Source organism: Urocitellus parryii, chromosome 3 (genome assembly GCF_045843805.1).
Source record: "Urocitellus parryii isolate mUroPar1 chromosome 3, mUroPar1.hap1, whole genome shotgun sequence".
Taxonomy (NCBI): Eukaryota; Metazoa; Chordata; class Mammalia; order Rodentia; family Sciuridae; genus Urocitellus; species Urocitellus parryii.
In genome coordinates, this window is record NC_135533.1 from 165733586 (window position 1) to 165758382 (window position 24797).

The window sequence follows — 24797 nt, forward strand, 5'->3', positions numbered from 1 at the left end:
AGAGCCTGGATCCTGGAGAAGCAATAATTAAACTCAGTGAGTAAGAGCACCTTGCTTATAAGTCTGATGTGAAAACCTCAGGAGCAAACGTCTGGAAAGTTTTAGACTAAGCAGTGCTTGTTAAGATATGTCTACAACATGGTCACCGTCACTGCCCACCCCAACTGTAGTACCCACCCAATGCCTTCTCTTGGGCTGTCTGAAGGTGCCCAGGTTTTACCTTGGTGGCTACCTCCAATTTATCCAATGTCCCTTTCAGAAAGTGTCATCTCTTTGACCAGTCCTCAGCACAATTCCATCCGCTATCAACATATCACATGTCAGGGACAGAACATCAAAGGGTGCCGAGGCAAGGTCACATCTAAAGATACCTGTGAGGACTGTCAGATACCACACAGGGACAAGGCAGATTTTAGCTCACAAAAACCTACTCCCTGCCTTTGCACAACCAGCCAGGGACATCTCCCTGAAGCATACCCTGAGTAGGGGGACCTCCTCAAATGTGCCTCTTATCAACACAGGACGTGCGCATGAAAGATCAGCCAGATGAAAACTAAATGTTTTACTACTAAAGGCTGAAACACCCTTCTCCAAAATAGAATCTTTATTTCAATAAAGTCACTAACTCAATTTCAACTAATTCCTTGGCCATTTGACAGAAGTCAATACAGAGCAAACCACGCAGCACCAGATAGCAAACACCAGAGAGCCACGGGACCCTCTCTGACACCTGCAAGAAAAGATCCCATGAAGAGATAGGTGCAGGTCAACAACCAGCCTGCTCATCATCTCCACTGTCAAAGGGCTCTGTGAACCCAGGCTGGCCAAGGTGGCCTGCAACAATTTCAGAAAGTGACCCAAAAAGTATATAACGTATGAGAAGAAAAAAATTTGATACCACAAACGTTATTTTTAATAGAATGGCCCAGTCCCCCAACTTAATAACAAGCATCTAGTTCACAAAGACACTCAACAACTATTTCTTTTTTAACACGTCAAGATGTTTTTACAGTCTTCAGGCCACGTGAAATGGTGAATACTTTAAGATGGGTGTCTGCAGACCCTCGTGTGTGTGTTCTGCACTACAGCCAAGCATGTAGGCGACAGCACCTTTCCAAAAACAGATTCTGAAATCTAAAACATCTGGCCTCTGAGGTTTCAGATAAGGGCTTCTAGATCGGAACCATATGGTGATGTGTACATGGTATATATTAAGAAAAACATCTCCGCTGCTTTTCACTTGATAAGATGCTCTCAACAGAGCTGAAATAAGCCACCGGTGGGTTTTGCTGGAAAGGGCACAATCATTTTGGATCACTGAGGCTTACTGAAGACATAAGCGCCAGTAAGTCTGAATCAACAACTCCTGCAATCTCTTATTATAATCAATAAGATTTTAATTACCTCAGTCAACACACACCCATAGGACCTCTACTTTAATGGAGCTCAGAGGTCTTACCTGGAGGTTTCTCCTTGAATTAAATCCAACTGCAGTTATTAGTGGAGACATGGCCTAATTCAGTTCCAATTAGCACTATATGAACCCGTGATGAGATCACCAACCACAAAACATGGACAGAGCAAGGAATGGGTAGGAGACTCACATGGGCAAAAGAGCTATCAGAGATGACTGTGGTGGGAGAGATCACAGAAAAGTCCAGCAGTCATGGAAGAACTGGAACATTTCATTTCCAGTTACCATTATAACACCACTATCTTATTCTAAGCTTTATGATCTTAAAGGACACTAAATCACATCTACAATTCCGTTTGGCAATGCGAAGGAACATATTCACAGGTTGTAGGAATTAACGAGTAGATATTTTGGATTTTTACCAAAACCCACCAGGCATGGTCAGCCCCAGGGCCTTTGGACATCCCTGTCCTACCAAAAGGCTCCAATCCATCTCTTCCATCTGTGTAAATATTATTAACTCGACAACAATCTTTCTTTTTTAAAATTTTTTATTTATTTTATTTATTTTTATTAGTTGTTCAAAACATTACAAAGCTCTTGACATATGACAACAATCTTTCATCTGTGGCAAAATGTCCCTCTGCTTCTAAGACTAGTCAACCTGGAACTAGATAGCCATTGACATGACTGTTCAATTTCTATGGCATCACTATGTATAAACAGCCTAAAGGCATGGTCTGTGACTTTCTGGTTTACCTTTCTGTCCCCACCCCTCCACAACAAAAGACTCAGGAAAAGCTCACCTTCAGGCAGAGAATCAAGCTCAAAAAAGTAAGGGCATTGAGGATGTTTCAGGACCCAAATAGGGTCTAGTCTCTGAGGCTCGGCATTGCAACTACTGAGGCTTTCTTTTCTGACTTTAATTGAGCCGTCCAGAACACTGGCAAAGGAAGAGTTTTTGTTTTCTTTCGTCTTTACTTTACTGTCTTTGGTTAATTATCAAACTGGAAGTTTCTAAGTGTTGCCCCTGCAAAACCAAATCCAGGATTTCAGCCAGGAAAATGTGGAGCGCTCCAATTTCTGAATGCCCACGTTGTAGATGACCTGAGAGCATTCCTGGAAAGCATCGAAACCTACAAGGCAGGCTTGTTGCCACTTACCCCCAGGGAGCGGCTCCAGCTTCATGTGGGGCACAAGCTTCAAATTCAGCCTGCAGGGGCTGAAGGACTGAGGCAGCTATTGAAATTCCCAAGGTTGTGACTGTATGAACAGTAGAGTCTAACAGGCAGGACCAGTCATTCTAATAGGGCACAAGGCAAAGAACGATTCCACCCACAAGAGACAAGTCCTCTTTTTTTTTTTTTTTTTTGTACCGGGGATTGAACTCAGGGGCACTTGACCACTGAGCCGCATCCCCAGTCCAATTTTGTATTTTTTTTTAGAAACAGAGTCTCACTGAGTTGCTTAGGGCCTCACTGTGGCTGAGACTGGCTTTGAACTCATGATCCTCCTGCCTCAGCCTCCCAGGCTGCTGGGATTACAGGCATGTGCCACTGCACCCATCAAATCTTCAGTCTCCAAATGTGTTTAAAAGACTCAGTTCCACTCAACACCCTGCTCTCTCTGATCCTGTGGCTCATAGTGGTAACACGAGTAACATCTGGGTACTGGGAAGCTGTGGAGCATGCCTGTCTTCTACACACTAGAATCTAATAGCATATCCCTGCTAACATGGTGTGATCAAAAATGTCTCCAGACAGTGCTTCCTGGACTTTGGCCAGGGTGACAGGGGATAGGACATCACCCTCAGTTGAGAGCCACCACTGAATTATTCTACCAGCCCCAGTGCAATCTCCTGCAATGACTGTCCCCTAGCCCTCATGCACAGTTACATACAGGATAAATACTATCCTCAATGCTGTTAAATTATTCCATCACACATTAATTATTTTTTTTAAACTTTCACTCTAGTTTCTTGAAGTATGATGTAGTTACATGAAAAGAAATAATCCACCCCGGAGATGTTCAAACAGTATAAAAATTTCAGAAAGAGCTAGCATTAACAAAGAGCTCAAATAAAGCAACCTAACATAAAAAATTGCAGACACGTTTTGGACAAAAGTGAGCAACTGGGTTGTGCATATTTTAAAGTTAAATTTGCTTCCGTTACCTCTCATCTCTGAAATTCGAGTTCCTCCAAAGATACCACTAAGAAATTGAACATGATTATCACATTTGTAGAAAGCAAGCGTGCAACCTGATGGGCTTGGAGGAGAAACCCAATTAATATGGGCATCCTTACCTACCATCTGATAAAAAGAAAAAAAAAAAAACCTTAAGCGACTTGGTCAAAACAATCAGTCGTAGATGCCACCGTGGATTAGCTTCTGAATGCAATGGTTTTAAGTAATGGAAAACTGAGACACTTATTTTAAAATAAGTAATAAGGTTTCATGAAAGTATGCATCTATTCTGTGCATTTTTCCACAATAAAATATAAGGAGGAGACGGGCTGTCTAGGTATTAGAGGAGGTGGTGACAAATGAAGTTGGGGTTCCCAGTTCCTAGCTCCACAGACTTTTTCCTTGCCAAGGTAGCTGCCCGGTTAAGTTTTTTCAAGCTTTCAAGCACAGATCTTTTGTCCAGAGAAACATGAATGGAACAAATGGTAACCCAATTCGAAGACAAAGAGGCTTCTGAGCAGAGCTGGCTGGACCCAGACTGCCCCTTCCACTCTCACTGCCAATGGGAACCCGACAGCAAGACCAGAAGGGAAACCCCACACTTAGAAAAGCATGATGTCATCCGGCTTCTGGAAATCAAGTTTTCCAAGTATAAATAAAGCAAGACTTCTAAGAAATGATTCATCCATTCAAAGGGAGGAGAGAAGTAGAATCCCTCCACAGGAGACATATATAATTAGTGTGACTAGGACAGGAAGTCCAGAGAGAGAGAACTCCCAGTGCAGGGAGAGTATCTGTGTACTGAGAATCTGTCAGCTCAATGAGAAAGAGTATGAACTGTTTTCCCAGAGTAGCAATCGCTGGTTTCTTCAAGGAACAGTGGGTGGGAAGACCTCTTTGTGCATCAGTACGAGCATGTGGTCTTAAGATATGCATATTTTGGTTTCCATCCAGGATTCCTTATCCCTTGTCCAAGGTAGACCACAGAAACTAGAATCCCTTCCCCAAGTTGAGTCAGAGAAACTCTACCTTTCTGCCTTGGAGCTGCCCATGAAGAAATTCTGTAACCTGTTATGATGGTTTGGATACAAGGTGTCCCCCCCAAAGCTGGCATGTTAATGCAGGAATACTTGGAGGTAAAATGATTGGATTATGAGGACTGTAACCTGACTGTTCAGCTCACCCTGGTTTGAAGGGACTCACTGGGTGGTCACTGTAGGCAGGTGAAGTGTGGCTGGCAGAAATGGGTCACTGGAGACATGTCCTGGAAGGGTGCATCTTCCCTACGGCCCCTTCCCCTCTTCCCTCTATTCTCCGCTTGCTGGTTGCCATGAGGTAAGCAGCTGTCCTTCTCTGGACCCATCCACCTTGATATGCTGCCTCACATGGGACCCAAGAGACATTGGTTCCGCCGTCTATGGACTGAGACCTCAGAAATCATGAGCCCCCAATAAATATCCCCTCCTTTAAGGTGGTTTTGTCAGGTAGTTTGGTGACAGAAATGAAAAGCTAATAAACCTGCCTTGTATGCTAATAGATCCTAAGACACCTCTTCTGTACCCAGGCGGAAAGAATATTGCACAGAGAGGCAGAGGAGCACAGAGACAGGATCAGCAATGGTTCACATTCCTTTTGTCCAGTTACCTTTCCTTAGGGCTGTCCGTGTTTAAATGGATCCTCTATTAAATCCCAAGGGATAGGGTTTGCAGAGTGCTAGGATTTGGATCTAAAGTGTCTGCCAAAGCTCATGTGTTAAAAGCTTGGTCCCCATGGCAGCATTTTCGGAGGTGGGCCCTTGGGGAGGAGACTGGATCATGAAGGTTCTGACCTCATTCATGGATCAATCCATGCATGCATTCATAACTTCATGACCTGGTGGGAGGTAGTGGAAACTATGGAGGTGGTGCCTTCTTGGAGGGAGCACATCACTGCAGATGTACCCTTTCATTCCAGGTCCCTTCTTCTAACTCTTTCCTTTAGTTTCCTAGTGACCAGGAGATAAGCTCCAACAGGCACTTCCCTGCCATGATGCTCTGCCTCACCACAGGCCCAGAAAAAATGCAGGCAAGTGATCATGGACAAAAAACCACGAACCTTTTCTTGTCTTAAGTTGATTTTCTCAGGTATTTTGTCAGAGTGACAGAAAACTGACCATGGACATCTCTAGGACAGATGGATCCCTGGCATCTTACAAGAAAGTGAACAAGGACTAAACCATGTGCAGGAAGGGTACCACACCCCAGCCCCATGGAGACAGAAGCTCCTGTGCTCAGGACCCTTCTAGACAGTGCCCTATGTATCTCTTCATCTGCCTACTTGTGTGCATCCCTTAAGGTATTCTTCATAATAAACAAGGAAACATTTCTATTTTCCTGAGTTCTGTGAGCCACTCAAGCAAATTAATGGGATGCAAAGAGTAGGTTAAGGGAGCCCCAATTTGGGTTGGACAGACATTCCAGAGACCTAGACTCCAGACTGGGTCTGAAGCTCTATCAGGTAGAAGGTGTCAGAACTGAATTGATAGAGAGAATGCCGATCTAGAATCTGCTGCAAAAATGATTATGTAATTTTTTTGGGATCACAGACTTGGGGAATCACAGAACTGACCTGGAATTTTATTCCCCTATTATCTTTGAAAGTTTCTATAAACAAAGAGATTTTCCCATCTTATAGGGCATGTTCACCTAAGCTCCAAGGATACAGAGAAGGTCCAAACACAGACATGAGGCGCTGGGCTGAATAATAAAACCGGAGAAATTACATGCAAGTCTATGTGGTTAGGGTTTGGATCTGGAATGTGCCCCAAAGGCTCACAGCAACTAAAAGCAAATGAACACCTCTGTGTGGATACGCACATGTATTTTCTTTGTGAAGGGAGCCTCAAGTATTTAGGGAGATGTAGAAGGGCCGAGGAGGCCAGGGCAAGAAGGTGAGTGAGGAGGTCGGGGCGGGGCCAGAACAGAGGAGCACAGAGAGGGTCTTCTAATGAGGTCAAACTCCTGCTTGACCAAAGTGCTCGTGGACACAAGCAGGGACCCAGACACGTCCATACTCGTGCTCCTAAGCAGGGGATCCAAGAGAAAAACTAAAACAGACATGGACAGGGGGGCACACGTGGACAGGGGAGGAGATAAGGAAAGGAGGAAATTTCAGAGACCATAAAAAGAACAGGCCAGAACTCCCCCACTGGATTCCCAGCTCCGAGGTTCCTTCTCTTGGGAGAGGTCTATCCCTGTCAATTTTGCAATAAACCTACTTCTTGCTTGCTATCTGTGTCTGTTCTTCAATTCTTAGTTGAACAGGGACAATAAACCCAGAACCCCTAGGTGGTACCATATTCACTGGATTCACAGAGCAGGACAAGAAATGTTAAAGGTTGGAGAAAGTCCTTAGCCACTTGGCTCCTTGGATGATAACATGCTACCAGTTCAGAGTCACTCCATGGTTGGGTAGAATAACAGACAGGAAATACATTCATTTTAGACCTTCCATACACTTGTAAGAATGACCACATCAGGAGCCAACCAACACGTTTATCACAGCAGAAGAATATTCACAACAATGAGTCAGCCACAGAAGGGAAGTCGCATCCCTAGCTAACGTTAATAACGGAGTTGGTGACCAGATCCCTCTCCTCCCTGCACATCAGCACCGAGGGTCTGTAAAAAGGTGTAAGGTATGTCAGGACTAAAGCAAAATGTCACCATCCATCCAGGCAAAGTTAACAGAGATGCAGGCCACTAGCAGAGCATCTTTCTCAACAGCAGCCAGGAGCTGAAAACCCTCCAAACAACTTCACAACTGAAAGAAGGTTTTGAGACCCTTCTTCATATGTCACTAGTTTTCCAAAGAGTGACAATGAAAGTCACCCAAGTGTCATACAAAATGTTGGCTTCGGAGAGCAACAAACGTTTCAGAAATGAACTGTGAAAAGAGACTGTCAAATCAACAAATGATCAATTGCATTGACCAGGGGAGAGTCCACCAAACCAGGATGCCTGCAATTTCCCTATTTCTCCCCTTGAACAAAGGAGGAGAGGCCTGGTAGGAAGCATCCAGATAACATGCTATAGATATGGGCTTTTTTTTTTTTTTTTTTTTTTTGGTACTAGGGATTGAACCCAGGGGCACTTAACTACTGAGCCACATCCCCAGCCCTGTTTTAATATTTTTGTTTAGAGACAGGGTCTCGCTGAGCAAATGTCCTTGCAAAGTTGCTGAGGCTGGCCTTGAACTTGCGGTCCTCCTGCCTCAGCCTCCCAAGCCACTGAAATTACAGGCATGCATCACGATATCCAGCCTATGGAGGATTTCTTGGCAGAAATGTTTCTTTCTATCCAGTCTGATTTGTACAAAAAATGAAGGTAAGGAAAGAGCATGTGATTAACATCAACATTCAAAGGACAGCCATGCTTGCAGATCTCTAGAGATCTTCTCTCACCTCCACAGGAAACCTCCTGCCATTGACGCTGTGTTCGGAGCCCGCCGAGCCATTGCTGTGGCCCCAGTGAAATTCCACCTTCTCGGCTTTGAATCTGCCAGGCAGGCCAGCACCACTCACAAAATAGTCGTCTTTAAGAAGGATGGCCACTAAAAGAGAAGGGGAACACACTGTGAGTTTCACACCCTGAGGAAGGATTGCTTCTGTTGCTTCTAATAAAGTTCATGATTGTCATGGTGGGAATTATCTCCTCACCAACCTATTAAACAACAAGTCAAAACCACCGGCATGAAGAAATTAGGACATTCTAGCAGCAGAACACGCTTAGATCACCCGCAGATTCTCCACCATGACAATTCTCAGAGAGAGAAATCTCAGAATTTTTTATCCATTTATTATATAAGAGAGAGAGAGAGAGAGAGAGAGAGAGAGAGAGAGAGAGAGAGAGAGAGAGAATATATATGACCAACTAAGTTGGTCTGCAACAGTGTCTCCTAAATTAGCATGACAATCAAAACTATCAGGAGAGTGAGATGTTTCTTTTTAAGCACTGTTTCCAGGGGCTACCCCAAGACTCAAGGTTTGAAAATGAGACAGGAAATGTATACATTGAGCCAGATGCATGAAGCATGTTTCTTTGATCAGAAAACACAGGCAAGATATCAGGGAGGGAATCTGCAAGTTTTCCCAATATTAATGCAAAAATTAGAAGACAATTAGGACTGGCAATGGCAGTCTTGACATTTGATAAACATGCCCAGGAAACTGCAGTGGAAAAATCTACTTATTAAGTCACTTGAACATTGCAAATTAGAACTTCTCTACTCTTAATTCTAAACACATGAATACTTCCTTTAGTCCATGAGGGAAAACAAAATCGTGAGAGCATGCACAACATTGGGGACCTCTACCTAATCACAGCCTTCATTGCAAAAACACATCTTTCCTTCTTGAACAAGGAGAAAGAAAACTGGAGAACAACTTAGATTAAGGCTCTTGGAGAAATTTATTTTGGCAAAAGAATCTTAATATCTAAATGCATACACATTAGTTTCTATTTTAAAAGGGATACATTTTCTTTTTCCTAAAGTGGATCCATTAGTTCATTTAACACATCCTTACTAAGTACATGTAAGATGCCAACCAATACACCGAATGGCTTATGACCAAAAGCCAAGCTTGTGTGGGCCATGGGAAAGCTCTCAGATCCTCATTGTCTCCTCTTGCTGAAGAGATCCCAGTTAAAGCTTCAGAGAGAAACCCTGCATGCAAATGAGGTCTCCATAAAAGATAGGGACTAGACTAATGACCCATTTCTAAAACAGGGCAATTAGTTTCAGTACTTCTTCTATATAAAGGAAGCATTAAACGCAAGAGAAGGAACCCTAGTCATATAAATCCCTTTTTATTGCATTCAAAAGGCAGTTTTTCTCCAACTTCTGAGAAAATATACAGGGAACGTTCAATTAGTGGGACAGCAAATTAAAGGATGAAATGAAGTAAAAGCAAGTGTTTCTTGTGCCAATTAAACACGCTAGGGTATTATTCTAATTTTTTTTTTCCTGTTTGGGGCATGTTTTAGAACAGGAGTTGGCACACTTTTCCTGTTAAGAGGCATTTGGTAAATATTTTAGGCTTAATAGAGTAGTCGCCCTCTCTGGTGCACTTATGAGGTCACGGCTTTATGCCACAGAAGCAGCCAAAGGCATACCCAATGACATAACTGAGGCCAGCCTCCTGTGAAGCCTCGCTTAACCATATGGAAATCTGAATTTGATATGATTTTCACAGAGTGCTTCCTCCTTTTGATTTACTAACCACTTAAAAAGATAAACAAGCCAGGTGTGGTGGTGCACTTCTGTAATCCCAGCAGCTCCGGAGGCTGAGGCAGGAGGATCTTGACTTCAAAGTCAGCCTCAGCAAACTGGAGGTGCTAAGCAACTCAGTGAGTCCCTGTCTCTAAATAAAATACAAAATAGGGCTGGGGATGGGGCTCAGTGGTGCAATGCCCGAGTTCAATCCCTGATACACCAGAAACAAAACAGCCAGGTGTGGGCTGGGGCTGTAGCTCAGTGGTAGAGCACTTGCCTGGCATGCGTGAAGCAATGGGTTCGATACACAGCACCACATAAAAATAAAATAAAGGTATGTGTTCACCCACAGCTAAAAAATAAATTAAAAAAAAAAAACACACAGCAAGGCATAATGGTGCATACCTGTAATCCAGGCAACTTGGGAGGCTGAGGCAGGAGGATCAAAAGTTGGATATCAGCCTCTGCAACTTAGTGAGGCCCTAAGCAGCTTAGCATGACACTGTCTCAAATTAAAACAGTAAAAGGTAAACAAAAGCAAAGAGATTGTCCTTCCATGACCTGGAAAATGTAACATCTTAGAAGATAAAATATTAGCTAAGATAATATCTAAACTGACATATACATAAAGATGTAGCTTCCAAAATATCAGATAATACGTTGCACATACCTTTCAATCCAATGCCAAACACCCAGGTATTAACTCAGTAGAGTCCTAAATACTGTTGCTTATTCTCATGCTGCTATAAATTCAATATATAAAATTTTACATCCAGAGAACGAAGGCAAAGATTCTGAGTGCATCTGTTACAATACGCGCAGGGAGTCGGCGTCATCCTATAAATATTTGATTTTATCCTAAATCATTTATGTCTCTGTCAGGGGTCATTTTACTTGTTTTATATGAATAATTAAAGGCATAATTAGGGAACTGTACAATCTGAAACATTAATCTCATTTTTCATTTTATTGTATTTCTCACCAGAGCACACAGCGTGCCTCACATACATTCGCCCCTTTCAAGAATGGATTCTATTTTTGTTTACTTATAAAACTGGGGAGGGGGCATCATCCTGGCTATCCTGTAACAATTTTCTAATGACCCCTGAGGATGGCCATCATTTCAAAACAGAAGGGAGCAAAGGTAGTTACCGGAGAACACAGTATGTCCTATGAGCTTCAGCTCCGAGAGGACTGGCATCTCATCCTGCCACTTGGCAGGGGCGTGACCTCAGGCAGGTATCCTACCCCACTGATCAAATGGCAGTACCAACACTGCCTGCCTGCACTTCGAGGCTCCTTTGACACTTAGAGGCAATCACATTCCCAAAGAGCTGAGTATAGTGCCAGGAATCTGGAACGTATGTGAGCAATGGGGGATCTGTCAACTATTTCTAGAATCAAGCCTGGAACGTGGGTACAGCACAGGGAGTGGGGTGGCCACACAGGTGGAACTGTCCCTTTAGATAGAGTTCACCATGAAAGCAACATGGTCCTGGAAGAAAATAAGAATCACATTAGCTGCAGTGGCACATGCCTGCAATCCCAGCAGCTGGGGAGGCTGAGGCAGGAGGATCGCAAGTTCAAAGCCAGGCTCAGCAAAAGTGAGGCCCTAAGCAACAACTCAGTGAGACCCTGTCTCTAAATAAAATACAAAATAAGGCTGGGGATGGGGCTCAGTGGTTTAGTGGCCCTGAGATCAATCCCCAGTACCACCATCCCCTTCTCTCCTTCCCACCCAAAAAAGAAAGAAAATAAGAGGCATCATGACATAGGACCACCACTAAGGCCAGGCATAGCCTAAATACTCTCTTGGAGCAGATCTTAAGGGGTGATTGATACTTCTAGTTCACTAAAACACAGCTGTTAAAAAGATATTTGCTCTAATGGATTCTTTCTATCCCTTGGATCACGTAAAGGAAAAGAAAATCTCCTGTTTGGTGCTCTACAAATCCTTGGCACACACTCCCTTCCCCTTTGCCCCGAAAGTATTAAACTAGATTTTGATAACATGGGAAGCTGATTTATTTTCCATAAACCATGCACATAAAATTTCTCACAGTAACTCTATCCATGTCAAAGAGCATGGGGTTTTTTCCTACGGATGATGCTCATAAAAAGCTTTCTTTTAAAATCCATTTGACTTCATGAAAACAAAATAAGCAAACTGAAAAATAAAAGCGAGTATATAACATTACAAGAATAATAAACAAAAGCAGATTTTAAAACAAGGGCCATAACAGCTGAACGTAGATATGCAAGAGGCTCCAAGACTGGCCTCACAGCCTGTGATTGAGTTCCCGTGTCATGGTTTAGAAAGGAGGTGTCCCCCAAAAGCTCATGTGGGAGATAGTGCAAGAAAGTCCAGGGGTGAAATGACTGGGTTATAAGAGGTGTAACCTCATCCATAGATTAATCCCCTCGGGGGTTAGCTGGGTGGGAACCATAGGCAGCTAGAGTGTGGCTAGAGGAGGTGGGTCCCTGGGGGCCTGTTTTGGGGGTATATACTTTGTTCCTGGTGCTATGTCCTGAGCTGCTTTCCTCCTTCCTCCATGATGTTGTGCCTTATCTCAGGCCCAGAGCAATGGAGCTGGCCAACTATGAACTGAGACCTCCAAAACAATGAGCCCCAAATAAACTTTCCCTCCTCTAAATGTTCTCATCAGGACTATTGGTGGTAAATTTATGGGTGGTAAAATGAGCTCACTAATATACCCCCCACACACACAAACTTCATAAACTCAGAGCCTGATCTCCAACATGAGGGAATTAGGAGGGAGTGGGGCTCATGGGAAAGGGATCAGGTCATGAGGGTGGGGGCTTCATGAATGGGATTAGTGCCCTTCACAAGGACCTGAAAGAGGACCTCCCTATTGAAGACACAGAGAGAAGGTGCCCTCTTCTCAGCAGGTCCTGACCAGACAGAGTCTACCACTGCCTGGACCTGGGATCTCCAGTCTCCAGAACTCTGAGGATTATTTCTGGTGGAAGCCAACTCACTGAAATGGCATTTTGATATGGCAGCCTGAACTGACCAGGACAGATGGGGAGAGAGGAGGAGGAGGAGGAAACATATACGTGAGAGTGGATTGTCTAGAACGGGCCCCGGGGGCTAACACGGCTTATGGTAAAATGGAAGCAGTAGGATGGAGAAAGCAGAAGAAGATGGGAGCTCAGGTCAGGGCCTCGTAACCCAGAGGTCAAAAAATCCACGGTGGCAGCCACCTACAGCTCTCTGGATCCATGACCCCTGAAATGAGAAGTCACATTCTGAGCACAGCTGCACTTCAGAAATCCAGGAGTCGGAATTGGAAACCTAGACTGCACATGGTCCATGTTTTAAGAAAAAATGCATCTTTTGGTACCTCTGCTCTGTAAGACTGGAATAAGACAGCAAGGACTTCACAAATTCCGAAAGAGGATCACAAAGGTGGACACAGGAAGAATACTCAGGAAATCCATTCACACCAATGTCCCAGCCGACAGCCGGCTCCAGGGAAGTGCTGTTTATCAAGTAATTAATCCAGGGAGAGGATCCATGGCTCTCCCCAGATTGTCCCTGGGTCTGGCGACCCCCATAATATAAGGAAGCCATAGGTTCTGCTCAGGAACGAGGGTCGGTGAGGGAGTCAGATTGCTGGGTGAAGACAGAATTGCACTGGTTTCCTTCTATCTCTGAAAGGATGACCTCGGCCCTGGCATTCGGGGCAGTTTTTCACAGGATATCCAGCAAGAGTTGATAACTGAAGTTGGATGTGTGTATATAATGCCGGGCTAAAGCAAATGTTCACACCACAAATCTATGTAAACAGCAGTTGGTGCTAAAATTTAAAAGAAAAATAAATGGGAGGCATGCCAACTGCTTGCTATCTGAACCCCCTCTCCCATTTGCAGCTCTGTTCAGCCAGCAAAGCCTGCGAAACTGGATCTGAACACAGGACCACAGACCACCCTCTACCATATTGACTTCTGTATTGTCCTGGGGCTCTTGGTGAAAAGGAAGGGCCAGGGTCTGAAAGCCAGGAGGCCTGGGATCTAGTTCCAGCCTCCCACCGAGGCAGGGTCTCACTGAGTTGCTAAGTGCCTCACTAAGTGGCTGAGGCTGGCTTTGTACTTGCAATCCTCCTGCCTCAGCCTCCTGAGCCTGAGGGATTACAGGCGCTTGCCATTGTGCAGACTCAGAAAATAGTTACAGAATAATTGCTGAGGAAGAGAAGTCAGGAAAATCAGACATAGTTCCTGCCCTCTGAAGGTCAATGGGAATGACAGACACTGAGGACTAAACAGATCGCAGAAACAAAGGTTCTAGGAAATTGGCATCAAACTCAGGGTATGTCAAGATTTGATAGGAGCTGCCTGATCAGGAGAGCTCCCTGGGGAAATGCTCACAAGAAGGGACCAAGTCAAGGGAGAGAGTTTATGCAAAGGTCCTGTGGTAGTGGAAGTGGTGGGAGTAGGACTGAGGAGGAGGAAGCCAGAGTGCTTCTACCCAGAAAGCAGGATGTAGTAAGAGGCAGAGATAGTGAGCCAACTGTCTCTATCCCAAGAATAATGGGAAGTCATTGATATGGTTACCAAAGAGAAAAGGAAAGAGAGATGAGCAAGATCAGATTAGAGAACTAGGTAGATTCCTATGGCTACGCTATAGAGAAGGCTTGAGAGGAAACCAAAATTGGTCAGTAGAAAACAAAAAAAAAGGTTCCTGCAGTTATTCAGAAAAGACCCTGGACATGGACATGCTGTGTTGGAACAACAGACATCCAAGAGATGACAAGCCACAGGATTATCCTAGGTCTCAGTTAACTCACTAGTAAATGTAGCACAGATGAACAACATGGACTTGGTAACCCTCTGACCATGGAGGATATGACAGATAGGAGTCTCGCAGAAGATTCTGCACCATAAAAAAGAAAGGGGACTTCCAAAGTGACCTTGAATTTCAGGGCAAGTGGTTAACTGTGCTTCTGTCTCTGCAGCTACTCTAACCTACAACCTGAATGCAGAGTGTGGGGCCAAGGGGACAAGAAAAAGGAAATGGAGCTTAGCAGACAAGAAACAGAGCTTGCGGTGCCTCTCACTCAACAGAAAAGTGGGGAAATCAGTCCTAACTGAATCCCAGGATTCAGATAAGATGAGATAGTTAATAAGCAGAAAGAAACAATGATTTGGGGCTTCTGGAACAAAATAATTTATAAAGTTAAGAGCCAAATCATGCCTAGTATTCCTCAAAAGAATGGACTCCTTTTGTATACCAGAGGACGACTTTTTATATCAGAGCATTAGAATTCCATATAGTAATTGGGTTCATCCCGACAAAATCCTACATGCATGGAATTCAATTCCCATCTCACCTCTCCATCTTGATCACTTTCTTGTACACCACTGATCTTCCCTGTGCCTGAATGTGACCCTAGCCTTCCATCAACCCTTCTGTCCTCTATTTTATTCTAGCTTCCACATAACAAGAGAAAACATTCAACCTTTGAGTTTCTGAGTCTGGTTTATTTAATTTAGCATGATATTCTGTTTCCATTCAATTATCAGCAAATGCCATAATTTTATTCTTTAGGACTGAGTAGAACTCCAGTGCATGTGTGTGTGTGCGCGTGTCTGTGTGTGTCACAATTTCTTAATCCATGAATGGACTTACAAAATTTTAATCTTAAACTTTCTCTTTTGGGCCACCTTGAGCTAAGCAGAGATGACCCAGTGTAATACGCACACAGGGTCAGGGATGCCCAGTACAAATGATGCTGAATCAGAGATTTTTCCAAAAATCCATTTTTGTTTGTGTCGATACGAATTGATGGCTAAGGAGCTTGGCAGCCTGCTTAGCCATCAATCTGTAGCGACACCAACAGAACTTGGAGATAAAAAGAAATGAGGAATTATGAACCCCAAACTGGTCTTTCTTCCATATCCCACATTCATACCAATTAATGGTCATTAAAGAATTGAAGTGGGTTTGGGGTTGTTGTCATAAAAATAAAGGTAAGGATTTGGCACAAAGCAAGTTGGAACTCCTAAGGAAATACAGGTGAAGAATTGTCTGTCAACTGAAATGATCCAGGTCCTGGTCAGCCAAGAGGATTATTAGGGTTAAGATAGATCTTAATGAGATGAATGGATAAAGAAACTGTGATATATATATATATATATATATATATATATATATATATATATTAGTATATAGTATGCAATGGAATATTACTCAGCCTTAAAGCTTGAAATTATGGCATTTCCAGGAATATGGATGGAACTGAAGAATAGCATGCTGAGTGAAATAAGCCAATACCAAAAAAACCAAAGGCCAAATGTTTTCCCTGATACATGGATGCTGGTACATAATGAGGGTGGGTAAGGGAAGAATGGAGGAACTATGGATTGGGCAGAGGGGAGTGAGGGAAGGGGAGGGGAAAGAGTGGGAAAACATGGTGGTTGAGACTCACATTATTATCCTATGTACACGTATGATGGAATGAATGCTACGACTTAGCATTGTGTACAGAGAAAAGAAAAGCTGTGCTCCATTTGTATACACATAAATAAATAAAAATTCTAAAAAAACCCGCCAGAAACAAAAAAAAGATAGTTCTTATTAAATGAGAATGAATTTAGGGTACTGTCAATACCAAAATCTCTGCTCCATAGATATTATGAATTAAAACAGTTTTCTCAGTTGTAGATGAACATAATACATTTATTTATTTATTTATTTATTTATTTATTTTTGTGGTGCCAAGGATCCAACCCAGTGCCTCATTCATGCTAGGCAAGCACCCTACCACTGAGCTACAGTCCCAGCCCTAATACATATTTTTTTAAAAAACTTTGATTCTTGGGGCTGGGGGTGTAGTTTGGTGGTACAGCGCTTGCCTGGAGTGTGCAAGGCCCTGGGTACCAACCCCCAGTGGGGATTAGAGGCAGGTGGGTGTGGCTGGAGGAGGGGGCATTGGGGGCGTGGCTTTGGGGTCTCTATTTGTCTCTGGAGAGTGGAGCCTCTCTTTGCTTCCTGATCACCATGTGAGGTGCTTCCCTACACCACACTCTTCCTCCATGATGTCCTGCCTCCCCTCGAGCCCCGAGGAATGGAGCTTGCTGTCTGTGGACTGAGACCTCTGAAACCCTGAGCCCCCAAATGAACTTTTCCTCCTTACACTTGTGCTGTCCAGGTCCTTTACTCACAGTAGTGAAAAAACTGAGTAAAACACTTCCTTTCCGATCTCCAGATGGCAAAGGCTCTTGCCTGCAAGTGACATTAGGGTGACCAGGCTGGTACGGTGGTGGGGTGGGGCTAAGCAACATAACCCATGAATTTGGGAGGGAGCTCATGTATCATGAAGAATGCACCTGAAAACCCAGTTGGGCGCCCACTGTGGCAGCCCAGTGCTGACACTCAAGAGCCAGGCTTGGATCGGTGTCTCCGAGAACCTTGGAAGAGAACAGCGACCCTTTGGGCTGCACAGAGGCAGTAGGTGAGCTCCAGCTCGGGACTGCAGGAACCCGACCACGGAGCAAGTTTCAGCATTAGACTCTCACTTACCCCTGTGTGTGGGCAAAAGGGCAAAGCCACATGTTTCTCTGCCACTCAACCTGGGTCACACAGTCACTTGGGAAGACAGTGAATAGAAATAACCAGGAGTAAGATTCTGTGTTTCTCCAGTAATTTGTTTGTTCATAAATGTGTGTGTTCTTGTGCTGATACTCTCCCATAAAAGTTCCAAGGCCAGGTGAAATAAAGTGAGTACAGTGGTCTTCGGATGCTCATCTGAATTTTATGAGGAACATACTAGGAAATGGCTCCTGATCTAACTATCTACACCCATGCTCTTTGCCATCCATCCTTTCTAAATTAACACCTATTTCTGGAATAGAACTGTGGTCTCTGCACTCCAATAGGAAAGAATGTAGGCTGGGTTAGGGGGAGTGGCTCAGTGAGCACTTGTCTAGCCTGTGTGTGGCACTGGGTTCGATCCTCAGCACCACATAGAAATAAATAAAATAAAATAAAGGAATTGCATCCATCTACAAATAAAATAAAAAATAATAAATTAAAAATAAAAAACAGAATGTAGGCTAACAAGAAATACAGCAAACCAACAGAATGTGGGGGAAGTACTTCATGGAGAACATTTCCTCTTTATCCTTAGTGCAGAATTTAAGAAAAAGTCATGGAAAGCCAGGTGTGGTGGCACATATCTATAATCCTAGCAGCTCAGAAGGCTGAGGCAAGAGGATTTCGAGTTCAAGGCCAGTCTCAGCAACTTAGCAAGGCCCTCAGCAACTCAGCGAGACCCTGTCTCTAAATAAAATATAAGAAAGAGCTGAGAATATGGCTCAGTGGTTAAGCGCCACTGGGTTCAGTCCCTGATACAAAAAAAAAATATATATATATATATATATATATCTCAATGTATGTGTGTGTGTGTGTGTGTGTGTGTGTGTATCAAAAAGCACACCTAATAGTTAAAATTTACGGACCATGGTTATTAACACACATCCAAAAAATGCCATCGAAGTCTTCAATTCTGAGCGTTTAGCAAGAAGCTAATGCTAGCAACAGCAAGATCATCTTGAAGTACTCCTGATGAATGCATTATCTTTTCATCCCTCGAAAATGAAAGAGAGAGAAATAACTTTAGATGAAATGAAATGAGTACTGGCACAACGGACAGTTAGTTATGGCTCCTTGGGAAGAAATAGAGAGACGCTATCTGTCTTGTAAAGATATTTGAGACAACTTTCGAGAAGTGGGCGAGGTGAAACGAAGTCGCTCTATTGATTCTGCTGGATGGGGATATATAGCAGTTTCGGGGGTGAAGACAGATCTGAACATTAAAACTGTTTTATGGGAAAGTTACTGTCTGTATGTAATAGGCTGCTTTAAATATTAACTTTCTATATTCATATTTTAATATCCAAAGACAGAGTCTATTTTACAGATAAGTGACCTGTAAATTTCCATCAGGGAAAAATAAATAAATAAATACTCCCTCTTGAATTTACTTTCTAGAAAGATGAAGTTCACAAAAATACTTGGAGAGGAGAAAAAAAAATCTGTGTTGCTTAAAAATTAATGATTTAAGCAAAAGAAGCATTTTCTATAACAAGGTATGAGAGGCAGATATAAAGTGAATGATTGCAGCCAAGACAAGACCATGTGGCTCCTGTCAGATGCGTTATTTAAAAATTTAAACTTTTAATTTTTCAGGTAATTGTAGATTCATGTGCAGTTGTATGAAATACCTTGCTCCTACAGCTCTATTTCCTTTACTCATAACATCTTTCAAAACACATAATGATTTGTGTGCTTTAAAAAAAAGGACTGCAATTATTCAGGTTGCCTTCATTTAATATATTAAATGAATTCTCGTTTCTCTTAAATACTTGAATATTGATGAGCTAATGTGGCATTTCAAGATATACAGAAGGAAAGCTTCCTAGCCTTCTGCTTATTAAAAAAAAAAAAAAGCAAAAAAAGAACAACAACAACAAAAAAAGCCCCACAAGTTGACTTCTGCATCAAACTTTCTAAACGACTTCGAATTGACACTTTGTGAAATGAAGAAAACAATTTCATGTTCTTGTTTTAAATTGTATGTAACTGGCTGTCGATTTATAAAAACCCCTCCTCTAAAGCCATCTCAGAGGATTTATGAGATGGGGGCCTAGGTAGTATGAATTTTCACAGGAATCAGTACAGTAGCAGGGATTTATTCCTGCAGCTCAGCGCTGAGCTTCTGAGCTTGCTGAGACAGATGTGCATGGATCTGGCTAGCTGGGCTTTCAAACCAGAAGCATGCACTCCCAGAGAGGCAGCAAGTTGTGGATCACTTGAGAAAGTCAGCTGAGTGACAAGAGATTGATAATCAGCTTCTGGAAGACCAAGGGTCATGAATCAACTTCCACTGAGTGAACCCTATGCGCGTCTCAAACCTTTCATTGGTGATACCCAGCTGTCAGTGAAACGTGCTATCTTTGCAGAAGGCTGTCAAGCGTGGTAAGTCAAGTAGAAAACCGCATCAGAGAGCCCAGCGCATTCCACTGACAGGCCCCCAGAATGGGCCACTGAGGTGGCTCGGAGCTCTGAGCTCTGATCACACCCATTGTGGCAAAGCTCTCCTCCGCTACGATCAGATGGTCAAAGAGGAATGTTCCCACTGCAGTTCTTCAAGGGACAGCTACATCTGACATATAAGCCAGGAGCACGGGTAGATGCTGTGAAATCTAATGATAAGCACACAGCCCAGGCTGAGGAGCAGAGGTGAATGGATGACAGGTGGGTACGGCAAACACTGCAGGTGCACAAAGTTTTTCCATAGCAGCTACTGAAACAGATGAATGAAGATAGAGGAGAGGGTAGCCAGCTGGTAGATGGGAAGAACTGTTTATGAAAAAGCCCAAACTCAGGAATCACTGTTCTGAATGGGAAGCTATTCTACAAACAAGCCAGGCTACGGTCCATGAATGATCTCAGGCCATGGCGGGCACACAGGAAGAAAATGGATCCCCCAAGCTGCATGGGCAGCCAGTCAGGTTAAGAGAAAAGTCAGCTCTGGGGCTCACACAACATGCTTCCAACCAAAGGGTTGAAAGCGAAGTCATTTTAGCCCAGCATGGGGCCTCAGGCTGTCCAGCATTTAAAAGGGATTGCTCAGAGTGGTCCAAGTACAGGGAAAGGAAGAAAAGGAGGAAAAGAGAATGTGTTTTAATGGGTTAAAGTTGTAAGAAGTGAAATAAGAAGATGTAGAAAATATCTTTAGCCATCAACGTGACCCCAGGCAGCAGAAAGCAGGAGTATAATATCACATCTCAGTGTTTATTTTCAGATCGGACACTGGGGACACAGCGACTTACAGGGAAATCCTGAAGCTGAGAGCTACCCAACACTAATGAGCGGAGCGGGGAGGCCACTCTCCACATTAGCCATGGTGAAAAGACGATGACACCTACTCACAGATCCCCAAAGGCCAAGGCGGAGAGGTAAAAAGAAAGTGGAGGGATCGAACCACACAGAAAACACACCAAGGGAGGAGAAGTTCGCCCACGCTTTCATAAGAAATGTTAACAAGGCCAAACCTCAAAGAAAATCATTTTATTTCCATCTGTACATAGGACCCAGTGCTATCTGACATAACTGTCTCTATCTGCAATACGATACCAGTTGCTAAATGCGGCTGCTGAGCTTTGGAAATGTGCCCAGTACAACCAAGGGGCTGAATTTCCATCTTATTTAATTCTTAATTAAAACTTGAATTTAAATAGACACTTGTGGCCAGGAGCTACCGTACTGGATAGGTATCGGAAAGATCATACTATGTATCTACCTTACATGTTTTAACTCCTTGAGTCATTACAATGCTATGAGGGTGAAACAATGTCATTGTCCAAATATATATATATATATTTTTTTTTTCCTTTGTGTGGGAGGGTACCAAGGATCAAACTTAGGAGCACTGGGCCACTGGGCCACATCCCCAGCCCTATTTTATATTTTATTTAGAAACAGGGTCTCATTGAGTTGCTTAGTGCCTTGCTTTTGCTGAGGCTGACTTTGAACTAGCGATCCTCCTGCCTCAGCCTCTCATGCAGCTGGGATTACAAGTGTGTGCCACCAAGCCCAGCCACATTTTATATATTTTTGATAAAATTGAAGCTCAGAGTGGCTGTGCTCTTTGCCCAAAGTCACATGATTAATTTAGGCTCCATATGGCCATGTGCACTATTTAAGAGCAAATTCCGGGAAAGGTAAACACAAGAGATTACAAAATATTTCCTGTTGATCCACAGACAAGTAAAGATGCCTACCTGTTTTCCCTGTGTTTTTCATCCAGGTTTTGTTAGAAGATTCATTGTCAAAGCCATCGAGTTGTAGCTCCTGGTATTCTTCACCGACACGTGCATGATGGTCTAAGATGTCTATTGGGGACTGGTGACGACCCCCACAGCTGACGCTGGACGTGACCCAGTGCTCAGGACCATAGGCACCTATGGAAAGAAAGCAACTTCAATCTTCGGGGCTCAAGGATCAGAGATGGAATGAATAAGACTCAGGAAGATGGACCCCACATCTACCAAACTACATTTTCCAACACATGCCAACTCTAAAGAGGTCATATTTTGCAGTATTACACGTTATAGGTTGATGCCATTGGTTTGATTTCAGAAAAGATGTATGACCCAAAATAGTTTAGCTTCTTGATATGCAATCAAAACATTTGCTATGTTTTAAAAAAAAACTTTAATATCTTTATTTTTTTTTAATGTGTTGCTGAGAATCGAACTCAGTACTTCACATGTGCTAGGCAAGTGCTCTATCACTGAGTTATAACCCCTGCTAACTTAACCTGTAATCAGATTCAGGGAGTTGCACAGAAGGGCTGTCAAGAGTTGTTCACGTTTTTGACAATTTTGAAACAAGTTTCTTAAAATAAGCAGAGCATTCATTCACAAGGAACTGACTTAATCAACTTAGCATGTTTTGTTGATGTGAACAGTATCCGAACCACAATTTTTTTCTAACACCACCAAAGTCTGTAAACAGAGAAAGGAAAGGGAAAAAAAATCAAAATTAAAAGTCACAGAAACGCACGCCTGTAATCCCAGCTGCTCAGGAGCCCGAAGCAGAAGGATTGCAAGTTCAAAACCAGCCTTGGCAACTTAGTGAGGCCATAAGCAAATCAGTGAGATCCTGTCTCTAAATACAAAAAAGGGTTGAGGGTGTGACTTAGTGGTTAAGTGCACCTTGCTTCAATCCCTGGCACTCAAAAATAACTAACTGACTAATTAAATAAATAAAGTAAGTCACAGAAAACTAGATGAGATTTATTAGAAATGATATAAACAATAAGGCAGGCTTTTCTTTTGGTGAATTGTGACAGATTTCCCAGTTAGATTAGTTTGTGGTCTCAGATGTTAAACTATTCTTTTTCTCCAAACCTCTCTCTCTTCAGAGAGGGAAGTATGAGATTGCCTTCAGATTGGATTCAGGGCTCATAGAAATAATAGACACCTGGGGAAACCATATGCCATAAAAATAAAGGAAGAGATACAATTATACAGCATGATTCTTATAGGTCCCAATCCAACTCGAACACAGAAAAACTCCTATATTTTTTTCTCTGCCCTATTTGGAAATGAAATGTTGTGGGGTCAATGTCTGTTAAGTGGATAATGAGCTCTTAGGATTTTCTGCATTCTACTTTTAACCTTGTCAATATAACAAAGCAGGGAAAGACACAATCTTTGCTAAAGAGATTAGGAAGAATCTCCTTTTGAGAATGAGACATAGAGTAAGTCTAAACTGGACAACTTTAGGTAGATAAAACCCAAGGTTTTCAGATAAGAATGTTGAGTATATGTAAATACACATGCTGATATATGTAAACATGCAGACACTCATAGAAATGTCTTCACAGATCAGACAGAAGAGGAGAAGAGCCAGGGGACCAACTCGCTCATCCACTGGTATTTCTGTGCATTAGTACACATCCAAGCTTGTGCAAAGGAAGATACAGGTCTTGCTATTTGAAAATTTCCCCTAATTGTCATCTCAAAGAGTAAGGAAAAAAAAAACACATATAAAGAGCTTCCCCTGGGGATGGCAAAGATGGGCGATCTTAAGACAATTTCCAAGAAGGTGAAGCACAGACTGTGCATTTCCATATCTTACCCAAACTTCACTTTCACCTTACACACACACACACACACACACACATACACTTTTCTGTCTTCTTTTTGTTGTTTTGAGGCACTGAGGATTGAGCTCAGGGTCTTACCCATGCTACACAAGTACTCTACCACTGAACTACATTTCCAGCCCCATGCATCTGTATAGTTTAAGAAAAAGGTGGGATGAGAGAATGTGAAGATGGCCTCCAATTACAGGGACAAGTTTAAATTTTCTTCCACATGTCCAAAGACTAAACAAACAAAAACCAATCAAACAAGGTGACAGAAATACAAATTTTAGTTAGCTATAACTGGGCCTGTACGTCTAAAACATGGGAACTCATTTGTTAATATTGTATGTGTGTATAATGTGTGGTGTATATATACACAATGGAATATTACTCAGCCATCAAGAAGAATGAAATTCTGCTTTTGCCTGTAAACGGATGCATTTGAAAGCTATCATGCAAAATGAAATAAGCCAATCCCCCAAAACCAAAGGTCAAATGTTCTTTCTGATATGTGAATGCTAACACACAATAAGGGGGGAGGAATAAAAGTTCATTGGATTAAGACAAGTGGGAATGAAAGGGAAGGGAAAGGGAAATGGAAATAGGAAAGACAGTAGAATGAATCTGATATAACTTTCCTATGTTCATATATGAATACACCCAGTAAAAGTCCACATCATGTGCAACCCCAAGAGTGGGATACTAGTGAGAATAACATATACTCCCTGTTTGTATAAATATGCCAACATTGACTCTACTGGCATGTACAACTAAAAAGAATAAATAAATAATGCCTTACAATAAAATCACACTCAATGAGGAAAAAAGGAACAGAAGATGGTAAAATACACCCAAACACATACGACTCCAAAGAAACAATAAATGCAAGTCATCCTTTACAAAAACAGATACCTGATAATGATCCTACCGCCAACAACAACAATAATCTGCAGCATCAGAAAGGACTTCCATTCATGCCATTTCTCATAACCTTCCAGATATGAGTGAGATATAATTTAGCGCTCTATAAAAGTATAATCAGGGCTTGGACTCACGGGGTTCATTTATTCAGTGGTAACAATCTGAAGGTTTAAGCTGACGCCATGCTTGCTTTCACACTTGCACCAATAGACGTTCAAGTGCAATTTTAATTGAAACTGATCTTCCACTTCAGATTTTAAATTAATTCTTCTTTGGAGCACGTCATGCTCCAGACACCCCTGCCTTGCAAAAACCCCTATGTCATTAGGGGAGGAAATAGAA

The 24797-nt window shown here is 42.7% G+C and overlaps 1 protein-coding gene across 2 annotated transcripts in view; it reads right to left on the bottom strand.

The window, feature by feature from the left end:
• The window catches only part of Ptprg (protein tyrosine phosphatase receptor type G), a 715889-nt gene that overhangs the window by 287476 nt on the left and 403616 nt on the right, over positions 1 to 24797 (bottom strand). For both annotated transcript variants that reach the window (XM_077796194.1, XM_077796193.1), the window contains exons 3-4: positions 21661 to 21840; positions 8042 to 8190 (exon numbers count right to left, since the gene is read on the bottom strand). In XM_077796194.1, coding sequence (XP_077652320.1) covers positions 8042 to 8190; positions 21661 to 21840 — 329 coding nt within the window. The remainder of the gene's footprint in view (positions 1 to 8041; positions 8191 to 21660; positions 21841 to 24797) is intronic.